The sequence below is a fragment of the Nipponia nippon genome, unplaced genomic scaffold (genome assembly GCF_047370975.1).
Source record: "Nipponia nippon isolate SJK-2023a ecotype South Korea unplaced genomic scaffold, ASM4737097v1 scaffold_3, whole genome shotgun sequence".
Lineage (NCBI taxonomy): Eukaryota > Metazoa > Chordata > Aves > Pelecaniformes > Threskiornithidae > Nipponia > Nipponia nippon.
Window position 1 is genome coordinate 5,466,216 of NW_028262347.1, and position 17,130 is coordinate 5,483,345.

General features: G+C 53.2%; 1 protein-coding gene across 3 annotated transcripts in view; it reads left to right on the forward strand.

Moving 5' to 3' along the window:
* Positions 1 to 5,191: 5,191 nt before the first annotated feature.
* GATA3 (GATA binding protein 3) overlaps positions 5,192 to 17,130 on the forward strand; it is a 29,885-nt gene continuing 17,946 nt past the window's right edge. For 2 of the 3 annotated variants that reach the window (XM_087766380.1, XM_087766382.1), the window contains exons 1-2: positions 14,156 to 14,311; positions 14,943 to 15,560. In XM_087766380.1, coding sequence (XP_087622506.1) covers positions 15,320 to 15,560 — 241 coding nt within the window. In that variant the 5' untranslated portion in view covers positions 14,156 to 14,311; positions 14,943 to 15,319. Of the gene's footprint in view, positions 5,327 to 14,155; positions 14,312 to 14,942; positions 15,561 to 17,130 lie in introns of those variants that run through there. The other variant, XM_087766381.1, reaches the window with a different exon arrangement.

Genomic DNA, 17,130 nt, shown 5'->3' on the forward strand with positions numbered 1-17,130 from the left:
TAGAACAGGGCTGCCAGCACCTCTCCCCAGAAATTTTAGCATCAGGAGTGCCTGTACACAAAGGGGAAAAAAAAAGAAGAAGAAGAAAAAAAAAAAAAGAAGGCAAAAAAAAAAAAAAAGCTCAGCGCAGCAAATTGACTACGAAGAGGATTTTAGGCACCATTTTCTCTCCGGTGCTGCCCAAGACCTGAAGAGGCGGGGATGCTCGGACGCGGGTCGGGAGCATCCCCAGCCCCTCGGCAGGGTTGTGGGGGTGGGTTGAGCCCGTATCGGGTTTGCCCCGCGCCGTGGTTCAGTCGAGATGAACTTTTGGGCTGAGTTGTTATGGCTATGGGAATCCCCCCCCCCCCCCGCCCCCAACCCATCGCTTAGAGGGGAATAAATGGTGTTATTCGCCGCAGAAAATATTTGAAATGCATCTTTTTCCCTGCGCAGGTGAGGAGGCAGACACCGGCTGCTTCATCCCTTCAAGGATTCAAACGAATACATTTAAATCCAGCAAAATATCAGCAGATCTTCCCCTCCTCAGGCACAGGAATATCAATAATTTCAGGTGAATGCCCCCCTCCCCTTTCATTTCTGCAGCCAGAAACACAGAGCAGCGTTCATTTGCATACAAAGCAACCCGCGGAGTTTCTCCAGTTTATGAGAAATGCCTTAAAAAAAAAAAAAAAGAGGCAGACACACAGGGAGAGAGAGGGGAGAGACTCCTAGCAGAAATCTTATCGATTTTTTGCTATGCATGTATTTATTTGGCAACGGGGCGGGGAGAAAAATTGAACATTATTGGCAGCCTTCCCTTAAAAAAAAAAAAAAGGGAAAAAAACGAGAGAGATGCAAATTGTGTTTTATCTTAACCCGGCTCCGTGCTTTATTCAATGTTTATGATGCATTATCTCCCCCTTAAATAAAAAATAAATCATGTAAAATTAGGATCTCGCAGCCACCGAGAGGAGAAGCTCCGGTCGATTTTCTTAATTTCAGTCGGAAAGTGACACTCTAATTAAAGCCCTCCCCCCAACTTCTTTTTATTATTATTATCAGATTTACCTTGTATTTTCCCAATTTAAATAAAATAAAATAAAAAAAAAATCAGTTTCGCTGCCCCCAAGATAAAACTAAACTAAAATAAGGACCCCCGGTTTTTTTTTTCCCCAACGTTGCCCATCGCTTTCCGCCATCAGATTCATTGTGATGTATTAGATGCAATAAATTATCCCATGTAACAAAACATTGGGAGCTGAAAGGGTGATAATCTGGAAAGCAGAGATAAGGATTCATTATTCCGAATCATTATGAATCCAACGTTGCCTCTGACTTCTTTCTTAATCAGCTCCTCTGATCCTGGATATGTGAGCAGCACAGATAAGGAAAGAGTCATTTATAATTCTGTACCTCGTCTAATATTTTAAATAAAGTCAGAGGCAAGAAAACGCTATAAAACACAAGCAAGAGGCGGGCTCCGAATGAAATATCACTTCGATGTTGTTAGAGCCGCAGTAAGATTTAATTAAAATTCCCCACTTCCACGTGCTTCATATATTTTTATAAATATATTTCGCACCTTAGCTGTAATGGATAGGAATTTGCAACCGGGGCTATTTGTTGGGCTCTGGACTTTATTTCCAAGTCCTGATTTGGGTGAATGGAAGAAGGGGGGGGGGGATTATTTTAATTTCCGAGGTCCCCCCCGCCCCGCTCTCCCTCCCCGGCGTTCACACAAAGTCCTTAGGTCGATCCTACCAATGTCGGAGGCTACGTTTAATGGAAATCGTTTTAAAGCGAATATACTCTGCGCACACAAAGCGCAGGATCAATGCCAAACCGGCTGATTTGGGGAGACCAAGAGGAAGGGTGCTTTCTCCCCCCTCCTCGGAAATTAAGATTGCAACCGGGATATTAAAAAAATAACCTATCTGAGGCTGTGTTTTCGCAGCCGGGGAGGGGGAAATTATTGATTATTGACAACTTTTCTCCGGGGTGGGGGCAGAGAAGGGTGGGTTTTCTCTCCAGAGCACACAAGGCAGTTTAATTACAGCGAATAAAACATCCCTAACCTCCTTTCTGCAACCGGCGGAGCGGTTATCACTAACAATAACGTATGGATTATATTTATGGAGGGTCCGACTGCAAATCTTGGTTCAGGCGGAGCCGAAATCGATTGTGTGTGTGTGTGGAGGTATTTATTTCGATGTATACGCGACTAAATGTGTGCCAGGAGGAGAGCAAGAGGTGGGATTTGCTAACGCACTCGGAGAACCACAGGCTCCCGTAGTGAGTTGGAAAACACAAGGAAAAAAAAGTATTTTATATATATATATATATATACACACACACCCTTATATATGTATTCCACATATATATATTCCATACATATGCACACACGAGGAAAAAATACATATATGTGTGTGTGTATGTATATGCATGTATTTGTTTCTTTAAATGACCTCTGGCTACCTGACTATTGCTTTTAATGTATATTCGGACCCAAACTGCAGGCATCAAGGAAGGTCTGTGATATCTATGATAAACCCCGGGTGCCATTTAAAGCCTCATTAGTTATGTTTAACCTTTGAATCACCAGCCATCATAGCTGGAAATGAACTTGACGGTGCGGGGTGAAGGGGGGGGGTGAGGGTGAGTGGGGATGCGCCTGCGCCTCTGCCCAAATCCCCGCTCCCCCCCAGCACGCCCCAGCCGGGGGAGCAGAGACAATAACGCCGGGACTCCGTCCCCACGGGCTCCCCGAGCTGGGTTTGCAGGAGGATCCTTGATTTTTCGTTTCCCCACCTCGCCCCTACTTCCACGCTGTGCTCAGACATCCCAGATCCAGCTCCCTCACCTTCTTTTTTTTTTTTTTTTTTTTTTTTTTTTGGGCAGTTTTGGAGGGATCCGGCAACCTCTTCCACGCTGGTCGCGCCTCCCTCCCGCAGCACTATTTGGGCGAGCAGAAGATTTCTCAGGGATTTTCCCTGCCCGGTGATGGGGAGCACACACCCCGAGTGATTTTAGCTCTATTCTCCTTTTTTTTTTATCCCGTACCATGTAAGGATTTAGCCCCGGCTCCTCCGCTCGGCTCAGTACAAACCGCACAAGCCTCGTGGCTTTAAAATACTCGTTTTTCGAAGCCTTTCCCTAGCAAACCCCACATTCCTCGGCGAGGGAAGATGGGCTCAACCCGCCTCCCCCTCGCTGTTGGGGTGCCCGAGCTGTTTCTATCGGTGTTTCGCGGTGGGAAGGCTCCCTTCGCAGCTCTAATGAGCTTTAACTTATTACCTTAATTGAATGGGTTTTCTAAAGATAGAACTGGGAGACGATCGCGTTGCCTTTCACCTTACAAAGAGTCACTCGAGAAGCGGAGATAGCGAACTCCCAACGTCAGCACAAAAAAAAAAAAAACAAAACAAAAAACCAAAAAACCCAAACCCCACAATATCCCTCCAGGACCAGGAGTGTGTATATATATATTTTATTTTTTTTTCCCCTGAGTGATCAATTTTCGCCCCCGTTTCTGAAGCGCCGGGACCCCGCGCCGCCGGGATGCGCGGAATCGCCGCCGGGTACCGCGGAGCCGGGCCGGGGAGGGCGGCTCTGCACTCCCCCCCCCCCCCCCCCCCAGCACGAGTGGGTCTCCCACTCGTGGGGCCTGGGGACTGATGCCCGCACCTTATTTAGCCCTGGGAATAAAGCACTTCTGGCTTACTCCGGTGGGATCATTTCACGCCAGTGGATGTGGAGTCTGATGTTAAGGGGGGGGACGACGACACCTCCCCATTTTCCCCCCCCCCCCCCACTTCTTCTCCCACCCCGGGACGTTGCTGCCCACCCGGGTGAACAGCGTGGGCACCCCAGGACGCGTTTTCCGTGGCCATGTCCCCCCTCCAGGCTGGTCCTCCGGCTCTTGTCCCGCATCGCTGGCAGGACCCCCACCCCCGGGGGGGCTTTGCAGAAATGAGCACCCACCCTCAGCACTAAAACCCGTCATCCCCAAAACGCGGGGAAGTTCCCTTGCAAGCAAACCTGCCCGTGGAGCAAGGCGGGGGGGACGCACGGCAGCATTAGGTTTTGGGGGCTGACACGAGTGGGGGGGTTAAATGGGGAAAATCACAACCCCTCCCCCCCGCTCCCTCCATCTCCTTCTCATCGGTGCAAGATTTGGGGATGCCCCGGAGCCGGCGGCACGGCCACGGCCCGGCTCCCGGGCTTCTCCCCCGGCCCCACGGCAGGCTGGGGGGGGAACAGGTTGGGAGGGGGGGGATTTTGTCTTCTTCTCCCTCCCCAGCCCTCGAAAGCCCCCAGGTCTTCATCGGGAGGCGGGACTGGGGAGCGGGCAGGGGGCTGCAGCTCCCCCCGGCCGTCCCGGTCGCTCCGCACGGAGATCGGCCCTGGGTTCAAGCTCTGGGAAGGACAGACAGCCTGGCGGGGGGACGGACGGACAGACCGCTCGGGCTGGGGCCGACCGCCAAGGTCGGTGTCTCGCTGTGGAGGTGCCGCGCTCCTGCCCGCCGCCGGGAGCCTTCCTCGTCCTGATGAAGAGGAGGGGACAAGGGGGACAGGGGGACAGGGGGACAGGCCCCCCCTGCTCTCGGAGTGCCAGGGGATGCGTGTGGATTATATACTTTTTTTTTTTTTTCCTGTCCAGATCCTGGAGCTTTACTCAGAGACATACACAAAATAAAAATAAATATTAATAATAATTTAAAAGATTAAATAAAGGAAAATAAGGTCAATAAAAGTCCCTCCCGAGGGGGAGGGGGGACAGAGGAGAAGAACCAGCCCCTCGTAGCTCATGTCACCGCTTTTCCTCGAAAGCTTTCGATGCAAGCGGAGCGAGCCCCGGCGTTATTGGTATGATCATACGCTTAATTATTTTTTTTCCCTCTCTCTCTTCCCAGGCGTTGCAGGCTGTCGGCAGTGACAGTTGCTGCCGGGACGGGTTACATCACGCTCACACCGCTGCGAGCCCCAGTACCTGGCGCATCCCCCCGGCCCTGCCCCTGTCCCCCCCTCCCACCTCCCCGCCCCTTGTGATTCCCGGGTTGGGTGTGTGTAAAAAAAAAAAAAAAAAAAAGGCCCATCATATTTCTCTCCCTCTTTCTCTGCCCTTTCCCAACCCGGAAGAGCTCTGATCTTCAGCCCAGCCCGGAGGAGGAGGAGGAGGAGGAGGAGGGCAAGGGTGGGCGTTTGGAGGATGCGGCTCCCCCAGGTTTTCCCCCTCGGTGGGAGCTTGCGAGATGCCAACAGCCGCCGCCGCGGCTCCGCTCCTCCCGCACTCCTGCCCTGAGAGCTCCAGCGGAGCGGGACAGAATAAAAAGCATCTGCCCAGGTCAGTGAATACTCCGATTTGTGTGTCTCTATGTCCCCCCACCCTCCTTCTTCTTCCTTTTTCCTCTTTTTTTTTTTTTTTTTTTTTTATTTAATTCCTTCGCCTCCTCCTTTTACTCCTTCTCCACGTGGAGGGAATTAGGATGGGGATCTCGGCTCAGAGGGCAGCAGCCGCCGGCTTGAAACACAACCCGACCCCCCCTTATTGCTTGGGAGAGGTGGGGGGGGAGCTGGGTTTTCCCGGTGACCTTGGAGAAAGGCACCCCCCAACCCGGGAGGGAGCCGAAATTTGGGAAGCGAGTGAGAAAAAGCTGGTTTACCCCTCGGTGTTAGAGGCAAAGGAGCGAGGCTGGGATGGTCGCGGGTGGAAGATGGGACACGGCGCTGTCACACCTGGATGTGAAATATTGATCTCAGGACGGGATAATATACCTGTGTATGCGGGATCGGGGCCTTCCCGTGCCTGGCTTCGTACCTATGTGCATATACCTTAGCACATACAGCCCCGCACACCCCTCTCGCTTCTCTGTTTCTGCAGAGAGCGGTGTCCGTGCGTGCCCCGTCTGCCGGTGCCCGCCAGCGCGGCTGCGAGCGGCAGGTCCGCCTTTCTATACTGCTCCCCCCTATAGCGCTCACCCATGTTCATTTGGTGATGTTGGGTCGGTCCGTGCTGTGTAGTACATTATATATACCATATATTTTTAGCACTATATATATTTATGGTAAAATATGTGTAGTATATAATACATAGCAAGCATACTATGCTGCTAGTAGGATCTACTCAGCTCGATCTTCCGCCCCGTTCCGCAGATATTCCTCTTTTTTTTTATACCTTGTAAACCCAAACCCCAGCCGCGGAGGAGAGTCGTGCCGTTAAGGCAGGCTGAGATGAGGAGGGAGACGGCTCCGCTCCGGGCCCGGACCTCGCACCTTCCCCGCGGCTCCCGGCCCCGCCGGGCAGCGCTGCCCGCAGCGCCCGGGGGCATCCGCGGCCCGGGCAGGGCCGTCCTGGGCTCCGGGCAGGACCCGGTGCCGACAGAGGAGAAGAGGTTCCCCTCGCTCCCGACACCCCTGGATTTAGGTCTCTCACCTCCTTCTCCCCTTGTAGGAATTTTTTCCACCCTTCAGACTGGGCGGAGGGTATTTCGGGAGGGAGCCTGGAAATGGCTCGGGCCGTCCAGAAATGCGCGTTAGCTGTCACTGAGCGTCTTCAAAACAGAAAAGGGAGAAAAATATGTGTATGTGTATCTATCTATCTATTTGTCTGTCTATCTAACTAACTATCTATCCATCCATCCATCCATCTATCTATCTATCCATCCATCTATCCATCCATCCATCCACCTCGCCTTCTCTTACCTTCACGTGTCCGTACACAAGCAGAGGGCTCTGGGTGACGGATTTTAATGCAACCGGATAATTAATAACCACCCGCCCTGCTTGTTTTCTCCATTATTTATGGGCCGCAGGTGCGGAGCGCGGGAGCCGGCACTCGGCGGTGCCGCGGGCAGGGGCCGCAGCGGCGGCTGCCCCGGCCGGACCCCGGTGCCCCCGCCCCGGTCCCCCGGGGGCTGGCATCCCCGGTCCCCCGGGCAGACAGGGGGGACAGAGAGGGTCCCGGCAGCCCGGGAAAGGAGAAATAGGCTCTCGGGAAAGAAGAAGAGGGAGAGGGAAGGTCTCCCCTCCGGCACTTTGTTCCTGGCTGGGGCAAAGCGCTTCCTTCTCCCCGGGGATGGTTTGGGGTTTTTTCCTACAGAGCCGAGGGGGGGTGTTTTAATTTAGAGGGGGGGTGTTTTAATTTCAAGGAGGGGAAAAAAGACGAGGAGGTGCTCCGGGGTGCAGCGGGGACGACGACCCGGCTGGGGTCTCTGCTCCCCCCCGGGCTGCGGCAGCATCTCCGCTGTGTTTGGGGGGGGACACAGCATCTCAGGAGTGCCCATATGGGCACCTCCCGGGAATTTGGGGTGAGATAGTCCCCTCCTTAGAGGGAAAAGAAATCGTGCAGATTTTACCCCCACCCCCGGTGCTATCTGAATTTGGGAGCCCGGGAGGGTAAATGTGAGCCCCACATTTAGGCAGCGGGGTGTGCCGCTGTGCGAGGCGGCCGTGGCCTGCCGGCTTCCCCCCGGGGGGGTCTGAGGACACGGGGGGGGGGGTATTTTGGGGGATGCTGGGGGTGCAGGGACAGCTCTAAGGTAGCGGCAGCCGGACGCTTCCCGGAGCAAATCGCTCCGGTTTTAATCCCGGGAGGTCAGGCTATGCCCCTGCTCCTCGCCAAGGGACTGGTGTTAATTCTGCCGCCTCTTCTCACGCCAACCGCCTGGCGATTTGCGTTTTCTGCTTTATCTAAGTCCCAGGGTAATTTCTGCTTTAAAAAAAAAAAATAATTAAAAAAGTCATTAAACCCGACGGCAGCTTCACCTTCTCCGGGGGAAAACGGCGCGGCTCGGGTTTAAAGCCCGCAAGATGCTTTGCCTTCGCTTCAGTCCGCCTTCAAATCTATCGCCCAAAACGGTCCTGGGCGATAAAGCAAAGCCGAGAAACCCGAAATAAAACGACTCCCCCCTCCTTTTTTTTTTTTTTTCTTTTTTTGCTAACGCGCGTTTCCTTAATTTGGAGTGGCTGTTCAGGCGGATTTCTAGGTTTTGTTCTTCTCTTATTTTTTAATTTATGGGGCAGAAGCCTTTCCGGAGCGCTGCCCGACCGTCCCTGCCCCGGCACCCCGCGGGCGGGAGCGATGCCCGGTGCCGCGGCGGGGACCCCCTCCGCGCAGCTTGGAGAGGGGGGGAAAAGGGGGAAAAAAAATAAAAGGGAGAAGGAGAACCCCTTTTTAAGCCACCCCTTTGCTGTCGGAGAAGGGGAAGGAGAGGGGGGAAGGGAGAAAAGGGACTTACCGGGTTGAGCTTGAAAGCGGGGCTGTGCTGCGGAGGGGAGGAAGGAGGGGAGGGAGCCGGCCTCTGCCTCCCCTCCCGGAGCGGGACGGGGCGCCGGCAGCAGGGGTGACACCGGTCCCCCCCCCCCTTCTCCCCTCTGCCCGGCTCCGCTCCGCGTTTCTGCCGCGCAGTTTGGGGAATGTGGCGGGGGGAGAGGTCTCCCCTGGGACTTGCGGAGCCGGTTTTTGATCTTTCTCAGATTTTTTTTTTTTTTTTTTTTACTCCTGCAGTGTCCCGGGGCAGTCGCCCTCCTCTCAGCTTCAAAGAATGGGGGTGGGGGGGAGGAGGGGAAAGAAAAGTCCCAGTTTCTCTCCTCCCAATTTTAATTCTTCGAATTTCTTTTCTGCGGCAGAGCAGGGTTTTCCCCCTCTCTTCCTCCCCCCTTCCTCCATCAAATAGCATCATTTGCGCTGAAAAAAAGTGTGTGTGTCGGGGGGGGGTGTGGGGGGGGAGAGTGGTGATGTACGAAAGGAGAAAAAATTGGACCCGATATAATCAGAGGTTGATTTGGTCTGTCTCTGAATTTGCATGGCTCGGCACTTCTTTGTATGCGTGTGTTTATGTTTCCTCCCGATCTTCACGAAGGGGAGATAAATGAATTATTAGAAGAGAACGGAAATATGTATGTATATATTTAAAAAAAAAAAAAAGAGGTGTAAAAAAAAAAAAAAAAAGATAAACCACCCATGCGGCTGGTTTCGAAGCGGAGGGGAAGGCTCAGATGGGACGGGAAAGGGGAGACGCTGAAATGCCAGTCTGGTATCTCCGGCTCTCTTTCTCTTGGAATTATTATTATTATTATTATTATTATTATTATTATTATTATTATTATTATTATTATTATTATTATTATTATATTACTATTATTATTAATATTATTTTGCTCGGTTGTGGTTCGTTTTACTGAGAAAAAGAGAAGGGGTTGGTCTGGGGGGAACAGATCATAATTCTTGCCTGATTCGCGAAGTGTGTGTGTGGGGGGAGGAAAACAAAATATTCCCTCTTCTCTCCGCCTTTGTTTAAGCCGAGATTATCTCAGCAGCCCGACCAGGGCCCAGCCATCCCAGGCCGGGGCCGTCCCCGGGGGCCGGCAGGCTCCGTGCCCGGGGGGGGCTGCCCGAGCCCGCGGCTGGGCTCAGCGCCCTGCCCTCCCCCGGCCCAAGCAGGGAGATGGCAAAGCCTCTCACAAGCCCGGGTCCCTCGGCAAGAGAGCAAATTGCTGTATACAGAGGGGGAAAAAAAAAAATAAAAATAATCTTCGGAGCTCTGCCCTGGGCCGTGTCCTCTCCATAACCCTCCGATTCGTCGCTGCCGGCTGTTTGTACAGCTTTACCTGTACTATTCTGGTACCCTGTAAAAAAAAAAAAAAAACCAAACAAAAAAAAAACAAAACAAAAAACCAGCCCGGCAAATGTAACTTAATCCGCTTTCAGTCAATTGTCGTCTAAAAGGGGGCTAAAGGGGGGGGGGGGGGAGGAGGGGGCTTCTTCTGCCTGTCCCCGCCCCGAGGTGCCAGCCCCAGCCGTGGGGACAGCGGGTGGCCCCGGGTCCCGGCACCAGAAAAAACCTCCCCTGGATCTGTTTGAATAGAAAGACGTGGAGGAAAAAAGTGGGGGGGCAGCTTTAGTGCCCTTTGACTGCTCATTTTTTAGGGGAGGGGTAGGCTGGGTAACCGCCCCATCTCGAGTTTGTTTTTTTTGTTGCTGTTGTTAATTTTTTTATTATTATTATTTCCCCCCTTTTGGGACTTTCAGTGACTTTTTTCAAAAGCGTTTCCTCCTGACCTTCCAGCGCCAGAGCTGTTCTCCCCCCTCCATCCCTCCCCTAGGAGGGATGCTGGAGCCCCGCTCCCCGCAGCTCCCCCCCCCGCCAGAATTAACCCCCGAGCCCCCGAGCCTTATCTGGCGGCTGGTGGCGAGCTTGGGGCTAATTGCTCCAACAATGGGCTCCTATTAACGCCGAGCTGTCACTGGAAACCCTGCTGGGGGCTGCCGGGGGGGCGAGGTGAGGGATCTGCAGCCACAGCCTGGGAAAAGGACGGTCAAGGCCAGCGCTCCTCGCAAAACCCCCGGGGATCACAAATTAATCCGAGGAGGGGGGCAAAATGATGGGTTTGCTTTTTATTTTTTCCTAATTTTTTTTTTTTTTGAGAGGGATGTTTTTGCCCTCCCCACCACGGTTTCCCCCCCCCGGCTGGGAAGGGAATAGGAAGATTGCGACTATGGAGGCCGGGGTGAAAACGCAGGGACGGGCTGAGAAAACTTAATTTGAAAGCGGGCGTCCTCCTCCCGAAGCTGGGGCTGTGGCTGCGAGGGTCCCACCGTGCCCCCCGTCCCCTCCCGTCGGGGCCCTCAGGGCTGTTCCCACTTCTTCCCCCCCGCCACTGAGCAGACTTGGTATAGCTACTGAGTTCCTTTTTTATTTTATTTTATTTTATTTTATTTTATTTTATTTTATTTTATTTTATTTTATTTTATTTTATTTTATTTTATTTGTTTACTTTATTCATTTTATTTTGCATTAAACATTCCCTGCCCTCCAAATAGCTGAAGGAGAGCGGTTTCCCCCTACCCCCGGTCAGGGGAAAGGCACGTTTTTCTCGATGGCTTAGCAATTTTGTGACCTCTAGATGGAAATTCCCCTCCTGATCCCACAGCTGTAGGTCCCAGGGCTGTAACTGCGGGAGGGGGGGTTGGGAATCTCAGCTCACCTGCCTAAAGGTCCCAGCTCGGCACTAAGACCCCCTCCTTACCCAGATGTTAAAAGAGATTTCTTTTTAACGTGATTTTTTTTTCCAAGTGCTGGAGACCACCCTCACCCGCGGGGGCTGCCTGAGGTCTGGGGAAATTTGGGGAGCGAGGATAAAGGGGCAAATCCCGGGGAGAGACTTCGCCTTCACGGCTGTAAAACGCTTAAAGCTGTGTATGTGTGCGGGGAAAGTTTGTGCTCTTGCCTGCAAATAAATGCTTTGTAAACGATGCTCCCCTCCTTACTGTCCTCCTCCTCTCAAAGAAACCCCCCTCCCAAGGAGGAGCCGGCGGCGCATCCCGGCGAGCACATCAGGAGAGATAACGCTGGTTCCCCCCCCCCCCGTGTACCCCAAAAACTGGGGTAGGGAAAGGGGGGGGCACCCTGCAAAAAAACCACCCAAACCGCAGGCGAAGCGGCTCCTGTCTAACCGGGGGGAGAGAGGAAAGACGAGCTTTCCCGGAGCGAGTTAAAGCCCCCGGCTCGGGGAGGGCCATGAGCATCCCCCCCCCCCCCCCCGCCCCGGCATCCCCCCCCTTTCCCCCGTCCTCCTAATGGGCCTCCGGGAGCGGTGCCCGGCTCCCCCCGGGCGGCGGGGCTCGGCGCTCGGCCCCGCCGGCGTCGGCGAGGCTGGACAGCGAGGGGCAGCGCCGAGCCCGGCCCCGCCGCGGCCTCCCCCTCCCCGGGCTGTCCCGAAGCGGGGGGGTCGGACCTGCCACCCCCATCCCGGCTTATCCACCCCCCGGTTCCCCCCAGGCTGGGCTGCACCGACCCCAACGCACGGCTGGTTCCCCGGGTTTATACTTGCCCCAGATGCTTTTTATTTTTTTTAAATAAAATAAATATATATATGTGCATCCGCACCGTGCATCCCCACCGAGGAGCGTGAAACCTCAGCGGTGCTTCTCTGTCCCCACGCCCAGCGGCGGATGGGCCGCACCGTGGGCTTAAAACCGGGCTTAAAATGGGCGCAAAGACCCGGAGCATCCGTCTGAGGCTCAGCTCCTCCGGCCGTCGAGGAGCGGATCGGCCGGGGAGGCATTTCCAGGCTGCAGGCTGAGCCCAGCCCGCTGCTGCCGCCGCGGGGAGCGGCGCTGGCCCCGGAGCCCGGAGGAGAGCGGAGCCCGGAGAGCGGAGCCCGCCCCGGCGGCACCGGCGGGGGCAGCGGCAGCGGCCGCCGCTGCGGAGCCCCGGTTGTTAATTAGACCCCCCCGTATAAAACCTGCCGAGAGGCGCTTCCTCTCGCAGCCGGGTCAGAGGCTCTCTCTTGCCGGCGTGCGGAGGGACAGCACGCAAAGGCACTCTGTAAGTGACTTTTTCTAGTTCTTGTTTTTTATTATTATTCTTTTTTTCCTTTCCCCCCTATTTTTCTTTTTTCCTTTTTTCCTTCCCCTTCTTTTCTTTTTTTTTTAATTTTCTTTTTCTTTTCTCTTTTTCTTTTCTTTTTTCATTTTAAAATTTTCTCTTCCATTTTCTTTTCTTTTCTTTTCTTTTCTTTTCTTTTCTTTTCTTTTCTTTTCTTTTCTTTTCTTTTCTTTTCTTTTCTTTTCTTTTCTTTTCTTTTCTTTTCTTTTCTTTTCTTTTCTTTTCTTTTCTTTTCTTTTCTTTTCTTTTCTTTTCTTTTCTTTTCTTTCTTTTCTTTTCTCGCTCATTTTTTCCCTTTTCTTTTCTTTTCTTTTCTTTTCTTTTCTTTTCTTTTCTTTTCTTTTCTTTTCTTTTCTTTTCTTTTCTCGCTCATTTTTTCCCTTTTCTTTTCTTTTCTTTTCTTTTCTTTTCTTTTCTTTTCTTTTCTTTTCTTTTCTTTTCTTTTCTTTTCTTTTCTTTTCTTTTCTTTTCTTTTCTTTTCTTTTCTTTTCTTATTTCTGTCCTTTTTCTTTTTCCCTTTGCCTCCTTGTCTTTCTGTCTTTCTGCCTGTCTTTCCTTTCTCTCTGCATCTTTCATCTTTCTCTCTTTTCCCCTCCCCTCTCTCTCCCTCTTCCTTTTTCTTTCCCTCTTCCCTCACTTCCCTCGCTGTCCTCTCTTTCTCGAAACAGAGAGAGGGGGAAAGGAGAGAGAGCAGAGAGGGGAGCGAGATCCTCTTCCTGCTCTGCCCCTTCCTCTCCTTTCTCTATTCCTCTCCCTTTCTCCCTCCCTCCCCCTCTCCCTCCGCCAGTCCCCCGGTGCCGGGGCTGTCCCCTGGCCGGTGCCCGGGGCGGAGGAGGCCGGGGCCGTGCGGGGCCGTGCGGGGCCGGGCCGCGCTGCCGGCGGTGCCGCTAGGGGATGCCCTGGCTCAAGGCAGCGGCCGGGCCGGCCGGCGGGGCGCGGGCGCGCAGCCAATCAGCTCCTCCCGCTGCCGGCGCCCCAGTTCCTGCTCTGCCCCCATTGGCTGCGGCGGGCGCGGCGGCGGCCCCCGCTGGGCGGCGGGCGGCGCTGCGGAGGCCGGGGGCGGCCGGGGGCGGCCGGGGGTCCCCGCCGCAGCCCCCCCGGGCCCGGAGCCTCCCTCTGCCCCTGCCCTCCGCCCCGAGCAGCCTCCCCGGCTCTCCTTCAGCCCCGCGGGGATCTCCAGTGGAACTGGGAAGGGGAAAAAAAACCAAACAAACCCACCCTGAAACACCCCAAACCGCCCCCAAACCGTACTATTTCCAAACGCGGCCGTTTCTCTGCGCTTATATCCTTAAGAAAAATAGAATTTAAATCCTTTATGCGACGGAGCAGCTCTAAACCCGCCGGTTTAGGAGAGGCAGCTTTGTTCCAGGCCCCCGGAGGTCCTGCACCTGCCGGCACATCCCCGGCTCGGCCCGGTCTCGCCCCTGGGGGGGCTCCGGTCCCTCTCCGCATCCCCCGGGGTGTCGGCAGGAGGACGCACGACCTCCCGGAGTGGCCACTCGCAGAGTTTCCCGACCAGCGGGAAAACTTATTTTCCTCCTTAAAAAGGGAGAATTAAGAAAAATAAAAAATTAAAATAACTTGGCAAAAGGGGGTTCCCGCGGGGGCAGCGCGGAGGCGGCCGGTGCGCCCCGCCGGTCCCCTCCTCAGGCGGGGACAGGCTCCGCCTCCCCCGGGCTTATGACACTGGAACCTCCTTAAGTTGCGTCTCGCCACAGCTGTCTGTAAGCACTGAGCCGGCTGGCGCCATCCTGCTCCTTTCAGAAAGGATGCCTTCCCTGTAAAAAAAAAAAAAAAAAAAAAAAAAGAAGGGGGAAAAAAAAAGAGAGGGAGGAAAAAAAAATAGGGAAAAAAATAGGGCGAGCGAGCGAGCACAATCTGATCTGATCAAGCACTTTCAGCTTCATCCCTCCTGGGTCACATACTGCTTCTCCACCAAGGTTTGTGCGGAATTTCTTTAGCAACTTGTCGCTTCCCCCCCCCCCTTCTCTCTCTCCCCCTCCTTTCCTCCTCGCTCCTTCCCCTCACCCCCACCCTCTCCTCCATCCGTTTACCCCCCCCCCCTCGATTTATTTTTCCCCCCTTCTCTTTTCCCCTTCTTCCCCCCTTTCTCGGTTGCATAATAATTAATGAGCAATCAAAGCGACTCTAGGCTGCAGAGCAGCGAATGGCACAAGTTCTCACCGGCTTAAGCCACTGGAGCTTCTCAGGTGCAAATTGAGCAAATAAACAAATAAACAAACAACCGCGACGACAAAAAAAGAAAAAGGCAAAAAAAAAAAAGGCAAAAAAAAAAAAAGGCAAGAATAAGAGCTGAGGAGGCAGGAGAGCGATTGGAGCTGCTGAGCTCCGCTCCGAGCCGGGAGAGGAGAGAGCGAAAGAGAAAGAGGCGCTGGGGAGAGGTGGGTCCAGGGCAGAGGAGCAGGCGCTTCCCAGGGATGGCTGCCGAGGGATGGGATGGGTTTTCTCCTGCCTAAAAAGTCAGGTGCTAAAGTTCAGAACTTCTCAAGCACGTTTCTCTCTCTGCCTCTCTCTCTCTCTCCTCCTTCCCTTCCCTCTTTCTCGTTACAGGTGATCAAAGAAGAGAAACATCTGCAAAAGAGCGGAAGATACCGAGGGGATCTCACTTCGTAGAGATTTTTTTTTCCCCTGAGTTTGTTTGTTTTCCCTTTCCCCCCCTTTTTTATTATATTCTTTTTTTTCCCCTTTTTTCCCCCTCTCTTTTTTTTTTTTTTTTTTTTTTTGGAATCGATTGTTTATCACCATACCCCCCCTCCCTCCTCTTTAAACCAAACCTGACCAGAAACATCCCCAAACTCGCCGAGCACTTTCCCCACCACCACCCTCTGCATAACTCCAGCACCGTCTCCCCCTCCTATCGCAAGCCCTCCGCGCCTTGCTGAGGAGGAGGAGGAGGAAGAGCAGCGGCGGAGCAGCCGGCGCGGAAGATGGAGGTCTCCACGGACCAGCCGCGGTGGGTGAGCCACCACCACCCGGCCGTGCTCAATGGGCAGCACCCGGACTCGCACCACCCCACGCTTGGCCATACCTACATGGACCCCACGCAGTATCCTCTCGCCGAGGAAGTGGATGTACTTTTTAATATCGACGGACAAGGCAACCCCGTCCCTCCGTATTACGGCAACTCCGTCAGAGCCACCGTGCAGAGATACCCCACGGCCCACCACGGTGAGTCTGCCCACCCGGCCCCCGGCTCCCACGGGGCGGCCCCGGCCCCGGCCCCGGCCCCGGCCCCGGCCCCGGCCCCGGCCCCGGCCCCGGCCCCGGCCCCGGCCCCGGCGGCTCCGCGCTGCCCCCAGCCCCGCCGGCCCGGCTGCCGTCGGGCAGACCCCGGCCGCTCTCCTGCCGGCGGGGAAACTACGTCACGGGTGGATTTTGGGGTTGGCTTGTTGGAAATTAATCAAAATCCAGGCTTCCTTCCTTTCTTGTTCTCTTTCTTTCTCTATTTCTTTTTTTTTAAATCCCTCTTTCTTTCCCTTTTTCTTTCCCTCCTTCCTTTCTTTCCTTTCTTTGCTCTGTTTCTTTCTCCATATCTTTCTTTCTTTATAGTTCTTTCACTCTTTCTCTTGCCCTCTTTCTTTCTCTCGTTCTTTCGCTCTTTCTTTCTCTTGCTCTCTTTCCTCTCTTATCACTCTTTCCTCTCTCTTCTCTCTCCCTTTCCCCCTCTCTCTTGCTCACCTTATTTCTCTTTCTTTCCCTTTCATCTTTCTCTTGTTTTCTTCCTCTTTCCCTCTCTCTTTCACTTTAGCTCCCCTCCCTTCTCTTTAATTAGGTTAACAGTTAGGGTTTTCATACAGTGTTTAGTTTTTGCACGATTAAGCTGCTCTGGAGAAGAAAAGCAAGCTGGAGAGCAGGGGTGTGAAAATCACCCCGCTGTCCTCACGCTTGCGCTATTTCATTCGCACTTGGTGAGCTTGTTAGGCTTGGATTGAAAGTTTTGCACATCCACCCAGGGCTGCACCACGGCGTGTGTTAAAAATAAGAAAGAAAGAAAAAAATAAATCGCTTGGTGTAATTAGGTATCAGACCTGGTGTGTTTTCCTGAGGGTCCTGCAGGAGGGTAATGATCCACAATGTGAATTTTGTTTCTGGGTCACAGCTTTTAGAGAGGAGGCGAAATACCTGGGACCGGTGGGGCCCAGGTCCGCGGAGGGACGAGTGCTTTGGTGCCAGCTTTTATGAAGAATCAGAGAGATGCAGTATTTATAGCTGGAGGTTACCTGTGTGGTTTAAAAACAGGGAAAAGAGAAAAATAAAAAAAAAGGAGGGAAAAAGGCAGATGCTGATGTGTGAAGCCAAAGGGTGACCTTCCCAGTGGCAAAAACCTGAGGTTGGCAGTGGAAATCACCCCAAAATCAAGGAGCAGAAAGTGGGACAAGTGAGTGGAGATGGAGCCGAGCCGGGTTCAGGGGCTGCTCCCAGCCCTCAGCTACTTGTTGAGTGCGAGCCTGCATTAGGCTCCGCTCAGTAACTGCATTGTTCTGCTATTAGTCCCTTTAAAACAATTATTTCTAAGGATCAGCAGCCTTTGTCCTTTCTTTCTTTTCTTTTCATTTCTTTTTTCCAATATATCAGCAGAAAGTGGAAATGCGGTCTCTCTGATCTAGCCTGAATATTATTTACTATGCTACTTCCTGGAGAAGATAATGAATCTTGACCCTTTCTATTCATATAACCCACCTTCCCTTCCTTTCGAGCACTTACTTTCAGTATTGTTCACAAATGTCTGGTACGATGA